General features: G+C 34.7%; 1 protein-coding gene across 9 annotated transcripts; it reads left to right on the forward strand.

Moving 5' to 3' along the window:
• The first annotated feature begins 2,278 nt into the window (after positions 1-2,278).
• LOC121250412 (peroxisomal and mitochondrial division factor 2) lies at positions 2,279-4,548 on the forward strand. 9 transcript variants are annotated; one of them, XM_041149540.1, is made up of 3 exons: positions 2,279-2,534; positions 2,694-2,770; positions 3,081-4,548. In XM_041149540.1, exon 3 carries the CDS (start codon positions 3,089-3,091, stop codon positions 4,088-4,090), a length of 1,002 nt encoding a protein of 333 aa, XP_041005474.1. In that variant the 5' UTR covers positions 2,279-2,534; positions 2,694-2,770; positions 3,081-3,088; the 3' UTR covers positions 4,091-4,548. The 9 variants fall into 9 exon arrangements, with proteins under 9 accessions (XP_041005474.1, XP_041005480.1, XP_041005477.1 ...); XM_041149546.1 differs by having other exon boundaries at positions 2,305-2,534; positions 2,678-2,770; positions 3,048-4,548; XM_041149543.1 differs by having other exon boundaries at positions 2,305-2,534; positions 2,690-2,770; positions 3,048-4,548.
• Positions 4,549-11,480: the final 6,932 nt, after the last annotated feature.

Below are 11,480 nucleotides of genomic sequence, written 5' to 3' on the forward strand. Positions count from 1 at the left end.
TGTTCGTCATCGAACTTTGTCTTTCCATTAATATTTCATCTGATCTACGGTGGTTGTGAGGTTCTCGGTTATGCGAGGTAGAGAAGGGAGGGGAGAGAAGAGAGAGAGATGGGTTGTGAGGTTATATGCAGCACAAGGGAGGGACAGAGGAAAAGATGAGAAAACCCTAGAGAAAGCAGAGGTTGGCGATGCAAAGAATGGAGGGGAAAAAAGAGAGAGGGGGGCTATGAGGTTGTGTGTGGCGCGAGGGAGAGATGTGAGGGGAGGTTTTTTCATCTTTTCTTTGAACTGGGCGAGGCAAAAAGAGGAGGGAAGAGAAAACAAAGACGACTGTGTGCGGCGCAAGGGAGAGAAATGAAGGAAGAGAAGTGGGTGGGAAGAGAAAAGGGATTGAAAATAAAACCCAAGGGAAGAAAACATAGAGGGGAAGTGTGTGGCGTGAGGGAGAAAATTGAGGGGAGGAAGGGTTGAAAAGAAAACCCTAGGAATTAAAAAACATCATTTAACCATAGGGGTTAGGCTTTGTTTCTTTGAATTGGGCTTCCACACAGGTTAGGCCTAGTTTTTTTTTTTTTTTTAAACATATTCATTTCACGTATTTTCTCTAATTTAAATGACACCTATTATTTTCACATATACTCAAAATATTATATGTGAAAATGCATAGTATCATTTTCTTAAAAAAAAAGAAAAGATTTTGGTAGAATGCAGAACATGTCTTCCAATGAAACAAATTTTCGGCTTTTGGCCATGCTAGAGCCACAGATGATGAAATCCATTGAACAATTTCACCAACTATATATAAATATTTTTATAACTTCGTATTTTTTTTCAAACATGTTTTTAAATTTCTTAAACATTTTTTTTTTTTTTATCACAGAGCCATTAAAATGCATTTCATTCACCATTAGGTAATTTTTTTTCTCTTCCAAATTAATATTATTTCATTCTAAATATTAGTACATCGATTGGATTTAAAATTCCATAAATATTTAATATTTGTAAGAAAATATATTTATTAATATAACTTATAACGTAGGATTTGTAGGGGCATCGTTTTCAGAATAAATAGAACAAATAATTATGCGGACATTCTTGCTGAGTACCCATCTATTTGAATGCCTTTAGTTTTGCTTCCACTGAAACTAAAGTTCAAAATTTATCCAAGAAATAGCCACAAATATTTTATTAAACACATCTAAAATTCTCTTCAATTTTGTTCGATAACACAATGAAATTTGGTAAGACATGTCAATATATGAATACAATTACATGTAAATATAACTAGTGATTTCCGTTTCATTATCCTATTTAAATTGGTTGTTGAAAATAAATTCGAAGGTTTTGATAAACATTCGTGATAAAAAAATTTTCTATGCTGTGCAACCACAAAAAAATTTCACATATTCCTTTCTTTTTTTCTTCTAATTAGGTGCTATATGCAAGGGGCATATGAAACTAATATATATATATATATATAAATCGGTAAATGATAGGATTATTGCTCTCCTGCTACATATTTACTATTTTTTTTATCTATGATTTTTTTTAATTTTTTATTTTACTTAATAGTTAAGAAAGTGACTATTAGTAAAATTCTATATATTTTTTAATTTTTTCTTAATGATTAAGAATGTTAAAAAAATACTTAAAATAAAATGATAAAAAAATAAATACATTATTAGTAATAAATGGATAGTAAATGAGTAGTAACTGTATCACTACCCATATATATATATATATATATATATATATATATATATATAGACACACATGCATATTCCATTTGTTCCTGCTGAAAATGAAAACTTTTGATATTTAACAATTTTATGATAGGAAATCGTAATTTTCTGAATTTCTAATATTGGGTCCAGATCATGGACTTTAGCTCGGCCCATGCTTGTAAGTCTAAGCCCGTGGTCCAATGGTGCTGTCCCCCGATCTAAAGCACAAGAGCCTCACTCTCTCTCGACAATTATCGACCGTCCGTGAATCCCATCTATAATTCTATATCTCTGTGTGCAGTGGAATAATAATCAGAAAAGAAGGGGAAGGAAGATTCAATGCCTGCCTGATTAAAGAGAACCATTCATCATTTCAAACATTATATATTATTATTATTATTTTTTTAAAGTTAATTGAATTTTTTTATTCATCCTCTATATATATATATTATATATTATATATTTAATAAAAAATAAAAAAATAAAAAATTATTTGTGAGAATAAAATTCTTACGCTGAAATATCAGCGAAAAACCCTAATAAGATTTCGGTCACGCAGACGCCACCACAGTCCACTTTAGAAAAGAAAAAAAAAAAGAAAAAAAAAAAAAAAGGAAAAACAAGAAAGGAGGGGAAGAGAAAGATCGGCTTACCTTTTTTTTTCCCTTTCCCCAGAAATATTCCTTTTCCATTATTTTTCGGAAAAATTTATTGGAGAAGAGTTTTCAATCCTTCCTTTTCTGTTCGTAGATTTCTCTCGCATTTCTTCAACCTCTCTCTATACTACCTTCCAAGTTCCAACTCTTTTGGGTATATCTTCGTAACTCAATCCCTTGGGTTTCTTTCCCTCTGCTTCCTCTTAACTTCATTTAACTGTTGGGCTGCCATGAAATATTGGGAAATTAATTGAAATTTATGTTTTTCTTTTGGATTTTCTTTCTGAACAACTGTAGTTCTATTGCTAGATAGCAGATTGTCTTAGCCAGAGGAAGGGAAATTGTGCGGCTGCTACTAGGGTTTCTCTATTTTCTGAGAATCTTCTCCAGGTTTAGATCTCTCTCTCTCTCTCTCTCTATATATATATATATATTTGTTTATACTGTACGCGTCGTGTTTATTTCCTTCGCTTATGTTTGTTTGGCAAGAAAATCTCTTTTTTAGGGAAAAATTTATTGCAAGATTTTGCGTTTTTGAGTTTGTTTATGAATTTAATAGTTTCTTAGTTTTTGTTTTGGTCGCGCTTTCATCCATTATTTGCCCTTCCTTTTTCTTGGCAATCAAAGATTGTTAAAATTCCGATTTTCTCTCTTTCATTGACTGTAGCTTACGATTTGTGATAATTCTGTGAACTTGAAGTGTTGGCAATGGCGGACGAGAGGATCAGCAATGGTGTGTCGTTTGACGCTGAAAATAATCAGACAGTAGAGAACTTCTACGATCTTGATCAGCGCACAGACAATGAGGTTAGGGATTCTGGATTGACCAAGAAGATCGAGTCTCTGGAGCTTGAGAAGCTTCAGCTTGTCCACGAGAATGCCAAAGTCAAAGAGCGAGTCGAAAAATTGACTGCAGAGGTTGAAGAACTGCAAAACAACAATGCATTGATGAAGGAAAAACTCGAAGGAATGGAAAAGGAAATCGAACAGTCTGAAGAGGCCAAGAAAGCTCTTGACGCTATTGCAGCACGAGCTTTGGAGCTCGAGACCGAGGTCTCAAGACTCCAACATGATTTGATTTCTACGATGAGCGAGGGCGAGGAGGCGAATAAAGAGTTGGTTGAATTGAAGAGGATTTTGGGAGACAAGGGAGTGAGAATTGAGAACTTGGAGAGGGAGGTGGAGAGTTTGAAAAAAGAGAAGGTGGAGAGTGAAAGGAAAGTGAGAGAATTGGAGAGGAAAGTTGGGGTATTGGAAGTGAGGGAAATTGAGGAGAAGAGTAAGAAAGTAAGGATTGAGGAGGAGATGAGGGAGAAGATTGCTGAGAAAGAGAGGGAGATTGGTGGGTTTAGGAAGAAGGTTGAGGATTTGGAGTCGGTGATCTCAGAGAAACGGTTTGAATTGGAGAAATGGACAACGGAAAAATTGGATTTAAAGGCATTGTCGAGGGAGTCAGAGGAGAAGGCAAAATTGATGGAGTTGAAGGTAGTTGGATTGCAGAAGGAAATGGAGGAGGCAGAGAAGGTGATTGCTGGGTTGAAGGAGAAGGCAGTGGATACGGTTAATGGGAGCCTGAATGGGATAAGAGAGAGCGTTATCAGTGGAGAGAAGAAGGGGTTAAACCTGGATTGGCCTGTGGTGGTGGGAGCTACTGGTGCTATTGCTGTTGCAGCTGCTGTCACATATGTGATTTATGGTAGACGGAGGTGATTGCCTCGGGAAGATGGAGAGAGAAGTTGGGCGAACGGTTGCGGATGTTAGAGGTTTGGGTTCATCGATTAAACATCTGTTTCAGTTTGTTAGGCATAATATGGTTTTGCTTTGTTTTGCAGGCCTATGAATCTGGGTTAGCTCTGATTTTTATGTGTTTTTTGAACTTGTTTTGTTGAGGAAAACCTAAATCATATGATATATTTCAAAGGCATTATAATGTTATTAAAAAAAACAGAACAGTTAATACACATGATTTTATCTGTTGTAATTGGTGCAGCGGTATGCTCCAATAGGGATACTTACCGATTAAGTTGGTTGACCAACGCATCCTGTAGTCCCAAGTATTTTTGTTAGTTATTTTGATGTTATAGTGTTTATATTTTTAAGGTGTCTAATGAGTGGTCCATATTCATCAATGTTGAAATTTGCACTATGTCAAATGCGCATGGTTATCAAATCTTATGTGTATTTGATTGGCTTTCGAGCTACAAGATCAGTGTCTGGCCATTCCCATTTCAACAAGTTTATCGTGTATGCTGCAATAAGTGTAAGTGCTAGTTTGGACACTTAGAGCTTGTTTGGAAAGAAATGATATGAGAATTTTGTGAATAATAATGAAATAGTTTGAATTAAGATGTTTTATTAAATTTTGATAAAGGTAAGAGAAAAAGTTGAATAAAAGTATTATAAAATTAAAATATTGTTATAATACTTTTTTAATATCATTTTTGTTTTGAAATTTGAAAAAGTTATATTATTATAAAATTAATATTATTAATATTATTTTTTTTACTTATAAAAAAAATTTGAAAAAGTTATATTCTTTTTTGTGTTTTGTTTGAAAGTTTGTAAAAGTTGTAATGATTAGATAATTATTAGATAAAAAAGTTAAAAATTTAAAATTGAAAAGTGCTTGTATTTGATTGATGTTTGAAAATGAATTTATGAGAAATTTTGAGATGAGATGAGATTATCGCCACTTTCCAAGCCAAACTAAAATATCTCATAATATATGTGAATAATAGTGAAATACTTTATGAATAATAATAAAATAATTTGAGTTAAAATGTTGTATTGGGTTTTGGGAAATGAGAGAAAAAATTGAATAAAAATATTATAAAGTTAAAAAACTATTTGAATATAACTTTTTAATATAATTTTTATTTCAAAATTGAGAAAGTTGTATTATTTTTTGTGTTTTGTTTTGAAGTTTGAAATAATTGCATTGGATTTTATGTTTGGATAATGATTAGGTAATTATTAGATGAAAAGTTAAAGATTTGAAATTGAGTGTTTTGTATTTGAGTAATGTTTGAGAAGTAAATATCTGAATATCTCAACGTCCAACCTAGCCCTAAAATTCAACAGGCTTGTGCATTTTGCCCTTATGCTCTATTCTTTTTCTTCCTTTCTTCATATTCATTGCCACAACTAGTTTGAATGTAGTCTTGCCAACTTCCTATTCAACCAAATCTCCTTAGTTTTGAAGAATTCCAAATTTTGCAAGACTTCTGGTAGTTGGAACACAATTTTCCTGGTCCTCGTTGACTTTGTACGGTGTGGTGTGGTTCGATTCTGAAACTGGATGTTATAAGTAAGGAGAACATCTTTGGTACTTCATATTTGTGTATCGTCGGTGTTAATGGTTTCGAAGTTGGTCTCGTTAAACTGAAACTTCAAACTTACTAGAGAGTTGGTAGTCCCATTAGGTGAAATGTCTAAACTTGATTAATAGTCGATCAAGTTTGGATACCTTGTTCTCCCTCCTATGATTGGTAGAGAAGAGAGAGGTATTTTCAAATTTGAAACATAAATGATAAAAATTGCAAGGGAGGAAAGAAAAATTGTTGTCTCAAGGTGGTAATGAAGTTTTAAGTTGCCTTCAACCTTATGCACTGCGTTAGAAAGTAAGATGGCAAACTTCTGGTGGGGTCAAAGGAAAGAGGAAAAAAAAAATTAGATGGATAAGTTGGAAGAAAATGTGTGAGACCAAAGGAAATGGTGGAATGGGCTTCAAGGACTTGCAGACTTTTAACATGGCACTTATTGCAAAACGAAGCTGGAGAATTATGACTGAAGATGATTCTCTGTTGCAAAAAGTTTTTAAAGACAGATATTTTCCTAGGAACAGGTTTCAAAAAGCTAGAATAGGAGCAAATCCTTCTTTTGTTTGGTGAGGAATTTAGGAGGCTAAAGAACAGTTGTTAAAAGGCTATCGATGGAGAGTGGGTGATGGGAAGTCTATTAATGTTTGGACTGACTATTGGTTGACACAACATAAGCTTATTCCTAAACCTGCAGAAACTGATTTGGTTCGTCAGCATGATATAGTTGAATGCCTCATTGATAGAGAAACAAAGGGTGGAATGTTGCTAAGATTCAAAGCTTAATTCCTGCACAACAAGCAGCAGAAATCTTCAAAATTTTATTGAGCTCAGAACTTGTACTAGATTGTTTAATTTGGAAACATGAAAAAAGTGGTGTGTATGGTGTTAAGAGTGGATACAGGTTCTTCAATTCACTAAGGAAAGATGAACATATTGGGGAATGTTCAGAGGCTCAAAACCAGAGGAAGTTTTGGCCAAAGCTGTGAAGGATGAATGCGCCAAATAGAGTTAAGGTCTTTGCATGGAGGGCTTGCAGAAATGGCTTACCAATTTTGCAGAACCTAAAAGCTTGAAAAGTTGTTGTGAAAGCTTCTTGTAGGTGGTGTAATGAGGAGGAGGATATTACTCATGCTCTACTAAATTGTAAAACTGTAAGAGAAGTGTGGTCTGATCAGTTTCCAGATTTAATCACAAAGGATTCCAATACAAATTTGTTAAATCTTGCAATGCAGATACAATACAAAGGTAATAATGGAGACTTGGAGAAGCTGTTCTTGATAGCATGTGGCATGTGGTACAAAAGGAATCAGATGTTACATGAAGATGTGGTACTTACTACTATGCAGGCAGCAGAGAATACATTGGTAACCTATAAAGCTCACCTACAAGTTCATGAACCTCATGGAGAAATGAAGGTTTGCAGATGGGTGCCTCCAGATCAAGGAATACTAAAGTTAAATGTGGATAGGGCAGTGTTTGCAAACCAAAGAAGTGTAGGGGTGGGAGTTGTTCTAAGGGATGAAAGGGTGGTGTTATCCTCTCAGCTTGTAAGAAGGAATATGAGATTAATGATCCTATCAAGATTGAGATGCTAGCAATTTTGAGAGGTCTTCAGATATGCATTCCTCTTGGAATAACACAACTTGTTATTGAGAGTGACTCTTTGCTTATGGTGAATGAAGTATAGAATGAAAGAGCATCAAGATCACTTCATGGAAATATTGTGCTGCAGATTAAGCAACTTATGCAGAGATTTTCAAATTGCTTTATACAACACATTGGCCTTTTAGGCAATGGTGCAGCTTATGGGATGGCTAAACATGTATGGAATATTGATGATTTGATAATTTGGTGGGATTCTTATCCTAATTGTATTGCCCAAGTTATTTGGTCTGATTTATGTTGTAATTCTTTTCAAAGTATTGAATAAAGTTTTCTGTTATAAAAAAAAAAAAAAAAGAAGAAGTTTGGATAATCATCCCTTTATCCATTTTAATATTATTCCTTGCACTTGCTACATATTGGCGCCTAATCTCCCATGCGCATTCTCGGAATGGCTTGTGGATGCGTCCTAGACCTAGACACAAACTTTTGGGTAGGGCTGTACAAATAAACTGTCCACCTAGACCGCCCAAAATTTACGGCCCGATCCGAGTCAAATTTCCCGACATGGAACAAGTTGGAACGGAAGCGAAATGTTTTGTTTTGTTTCCACTTTTCTTCGAAACGGGTCGGGTATTACTCGATAACCGAAAGCGATCTGAAACGATGCCTTTTTTTTTACTATTTTGTTGATTGCTAAATTTGGAGAAGTAGCCTTCAGACCCAAGACACAAATTCTGAAAGCAACTCAGATGGAGAGCTATTCTGCTTAAAGATGCTGGGGAGGAACTGGAGTCAAAGAGGTCAGGATCAACAGAGGAAGAATCAATGGTGGCAGAGTCTTCTCTAGAAGTGGGAGTGGGAGGTAGGGCTAAAAAACCGACCCATCGGTTCGGTTTTGGGCCCAAACCGAAACCGATGGGTCGGTTTATTTGGAGAGGCCATGCCGGCCGAAACCGGCCGATCATGAGGGAAAAATCGGCCAGTTCAGTTACCGGCCGGTTCACGGTCGGTTCATCGAGTTTGGGCCGGTTTGGGCCACAGATTTTGGGCCGGTTTGAGCCACTCTATTTGGGCCATTTAAAGACCCAATTCAACTTCTTTTTGGGCTCAATTTGTTATTCAAGATCATCCACGTTTAGACTTTTTTTTGTAGAATTTTTAAAGTTAATTAATTTATTCAATTTCTTTTTAATTTTAATCATGCCATGTATATATTATTAGTAACTAATAACTACTACATATATACTACTTATATTTTATAGTCTTATTATCTTATATACTAAATTACTAATTACTAGATAAATAAAAAAAAACTCCACTAGATGTTTAATACACATTACAAACAAAACTAAATTGTCTTAAGCAAGTAAGCAACAAATAACAATTGTTCTTGAATAAAACCCAAAAAATCTTCATTCTTCAACTGCAGTCTTCGACTCTTCAATCATCAATAGTTGTGATGTATGATGCGTCTAACTCTATAAGAAAACACCAAATAATCAATATTAATAAATTAGGATAATGAAAAAAAATAAAATAAAATTATAAAAATAAATGAATATGGAAATTGAATGAGAAAAACATATTACTAGATTCTACTACAAAGCTCTCAACATTATCCATGGAGTCTCGAATATCAATTAGCGTTGACGGATGTCGCAACCAATCCTGAGTACAAATAAGTGCCTCAACAGTTCTAAGAGCCAAGGAACTTCGAAAAGAATCAAGTACACGACCTCCTGTACTAAATGCTGACTCTGATGCAACTGTGGAAACAAGCATAGCTAACACGTCTCGTGCAATCCTCGCAAGTATAGGATAGTTAAGCTCATTCACTTTCCACCAATTCAACAAGTCAAAAGATTGGCTAAATACCTCACAACCATCTGATAAATACCGGTCAATCTCTGTTTTGGTAGCTATAGATCTAGAGGCAGCCGATGCTAGCAACCACTCATAAAAAAGTTGTGACTCATGATTGTCTTCGGCATCATTTGGAAGTGCAGATGACGGAAGGAAAACATGTTCTCTGCTACTCAAGGAAGAACCGAACGTAGCATTATACTCCGCATACATGTCTGATAATAATTGTCTCACCCTCGACAACAAATCTTCAGCCCAATTTTGATCATAAATTTTTTTCAAGTGAAAAGTAAGAAGCCCCAACTTACTACGTGGATCAAGGAGAACTGCAATCAACAACAACAAATTCATCCTATCCAATGAACCCCAATACTTATCAAATTTCATTCTCATGCTTATGGCCATGCTCATCAAACAAGTATTCTTCACTCTCATACAGTCTAACCAACTCTTTTTGGAGTCTACAAATCTCTAAAAAACTTGTGTTTGGCGTGACCTGTAAAGAACCAGAAAATCGACAAGTGACATCATAAAACATATTAAAAAATTTCACAAAAACCCGCACTGTGTAACACCCCATTCCCGTAGGATAGAGATATTACCAACATTTAAAACATAATGCCCGGTAAAGAGATTCATATCCTGAATTACCTCATTTATTGAAATTCATCAAAACGTTAAAACTGAATTGAACATGATTGTTTTGGAAACTGAACGAAATATAAAGAAACATAAACTAATCCTATGCATGACATAAAAGAAATCTAATTCTGGTGATAAAATCACTTATTCATTCCTAAGTCTTGGTACTAGATCTATTCCTAGCCATCCAGCTCTTCATCATCATAGACATCATCTGCGAGAATCAGACATGGAAGAAAACAAGAACCACACAAAAATAATGAGTTGAATACTCAGTAAGTAGTACATCGTATCGTAAAATATAGTCCTTGCCTAACATACAATTCATTTCTAGGATACCCTTCAGAACGTACATACAACTTCATGAATTTCAATCAAATACGTAACATGATCTTCTGGAAGACTTTACATACATATATCATCACAGATTTACATGGCACACATTTTCATTATTAACATAAGCGGAAGCATATATAATCAAAACATGTCATTGTGAATGCATAACATCCTAGTTATCTTGTATTAACATGGAGTGAAACACGCTTGTGTCCGTGTTTCCATTTATCTGGCATAACATGGAGTGAAACACGCTTGAGTCTGTGTTTCACTTAACTTGCATAACATGGAGTGAAACACGCTTGAGTCCGTGTTTCACTAAACTTGCATATCATGAAATGAAACATGCTTGAGTCCGCATTTCATTTAACTTGAATATCATGGAGTGAAACACGCTTGAGTCCGTGTTTCACAAAACTTGTGGTTAACCACGCTTGAGTCCGTGGTACCGTTACATTTCTTATCTTTCTTAATGCATGAGATTTGCTTCATGAACATTTCTAACATGGCATAATCTTGTACATGGTATAGCGTAACATGACATGGCATGGCATATCCTTGTACATGGCATATTCTTGTACGATTTAGCATGGCATATCTTTGTACATGGCATATTCTTGTATGATTTAGCATGGCATAGTATAACGTGATATTACATAACATGCTATGAATGTTTTATGACGTTCCAAGGCATACATGATCCAGGTACTACTTGAACAAGGCATACATGGTTTAAGTATTACACAAACATAGCATATATATAACCTAAGCATTTCATGAACATGGCTTGCATAATCTGACTATTACATGGCATACTTGACTTTGAACTACTACTTCAACATTTCATGGCTTTCATGTGAATTTAGTAACATTAAATCAATCAACAATAAATTCATTCACTCAAGTATAATCCCATATTTCATCAAGATCGAAAAGTAAACTAACCTTGACTTGCCTCTTAGTGTAGCGTAGTTAACAATCGTAAGCACATCACATTTTTTTATACATAATAATAATATTCACAATACGCATTTATTAATATGATCATACTATTTACCTCTTATTGCTGCTTCCTGATTTCCAACTTGTAGCGCGTTACCTAAACGAGATTCTAGACGTTAATAACTTCCTAGCAAAACGTGTCGTAATACTCTACGTAATTAAATACGTATAAGGAATTTATCTACTAATAGACTCCAACAAATGCTTAGAAATCCTTTAAAAGTCTTTTATAAAAATTGTGTCTAAATGCTGATAATTGTTCAATTAGATAACGCCCATGTAAAGGTAATGCATTTCTGAAAATATACTAGCCTTCTTTAAAATTGTAAACC

The sequence above is a fragment of the Juglans microcarpa x Juglans regia genome, chromosome 2D (assembly GCF_004785595.1).
Source record: "Juglans microcarpa x Juglans regia isolate MS1-56 chromosome 2D, Jm3101_v1.0, whole genome shotgun sequence".
NCBI lineage: Eukaryota > Viridiplantae > Streptophyta > Magnoliopsida > Fagales > Juglandaceae > Juglans > Juglans microcarpa x Juglans regia.

Excerpts from the sequence above, each read along its gene's own strand:
- LOC121250412 (XM_041149540.1), top strand. The coding sequence starts at position 3,089 with ATGGCGGACGAGAGGATCAGCAATGGTGTGTCGTTTGACGCTGAAAAT.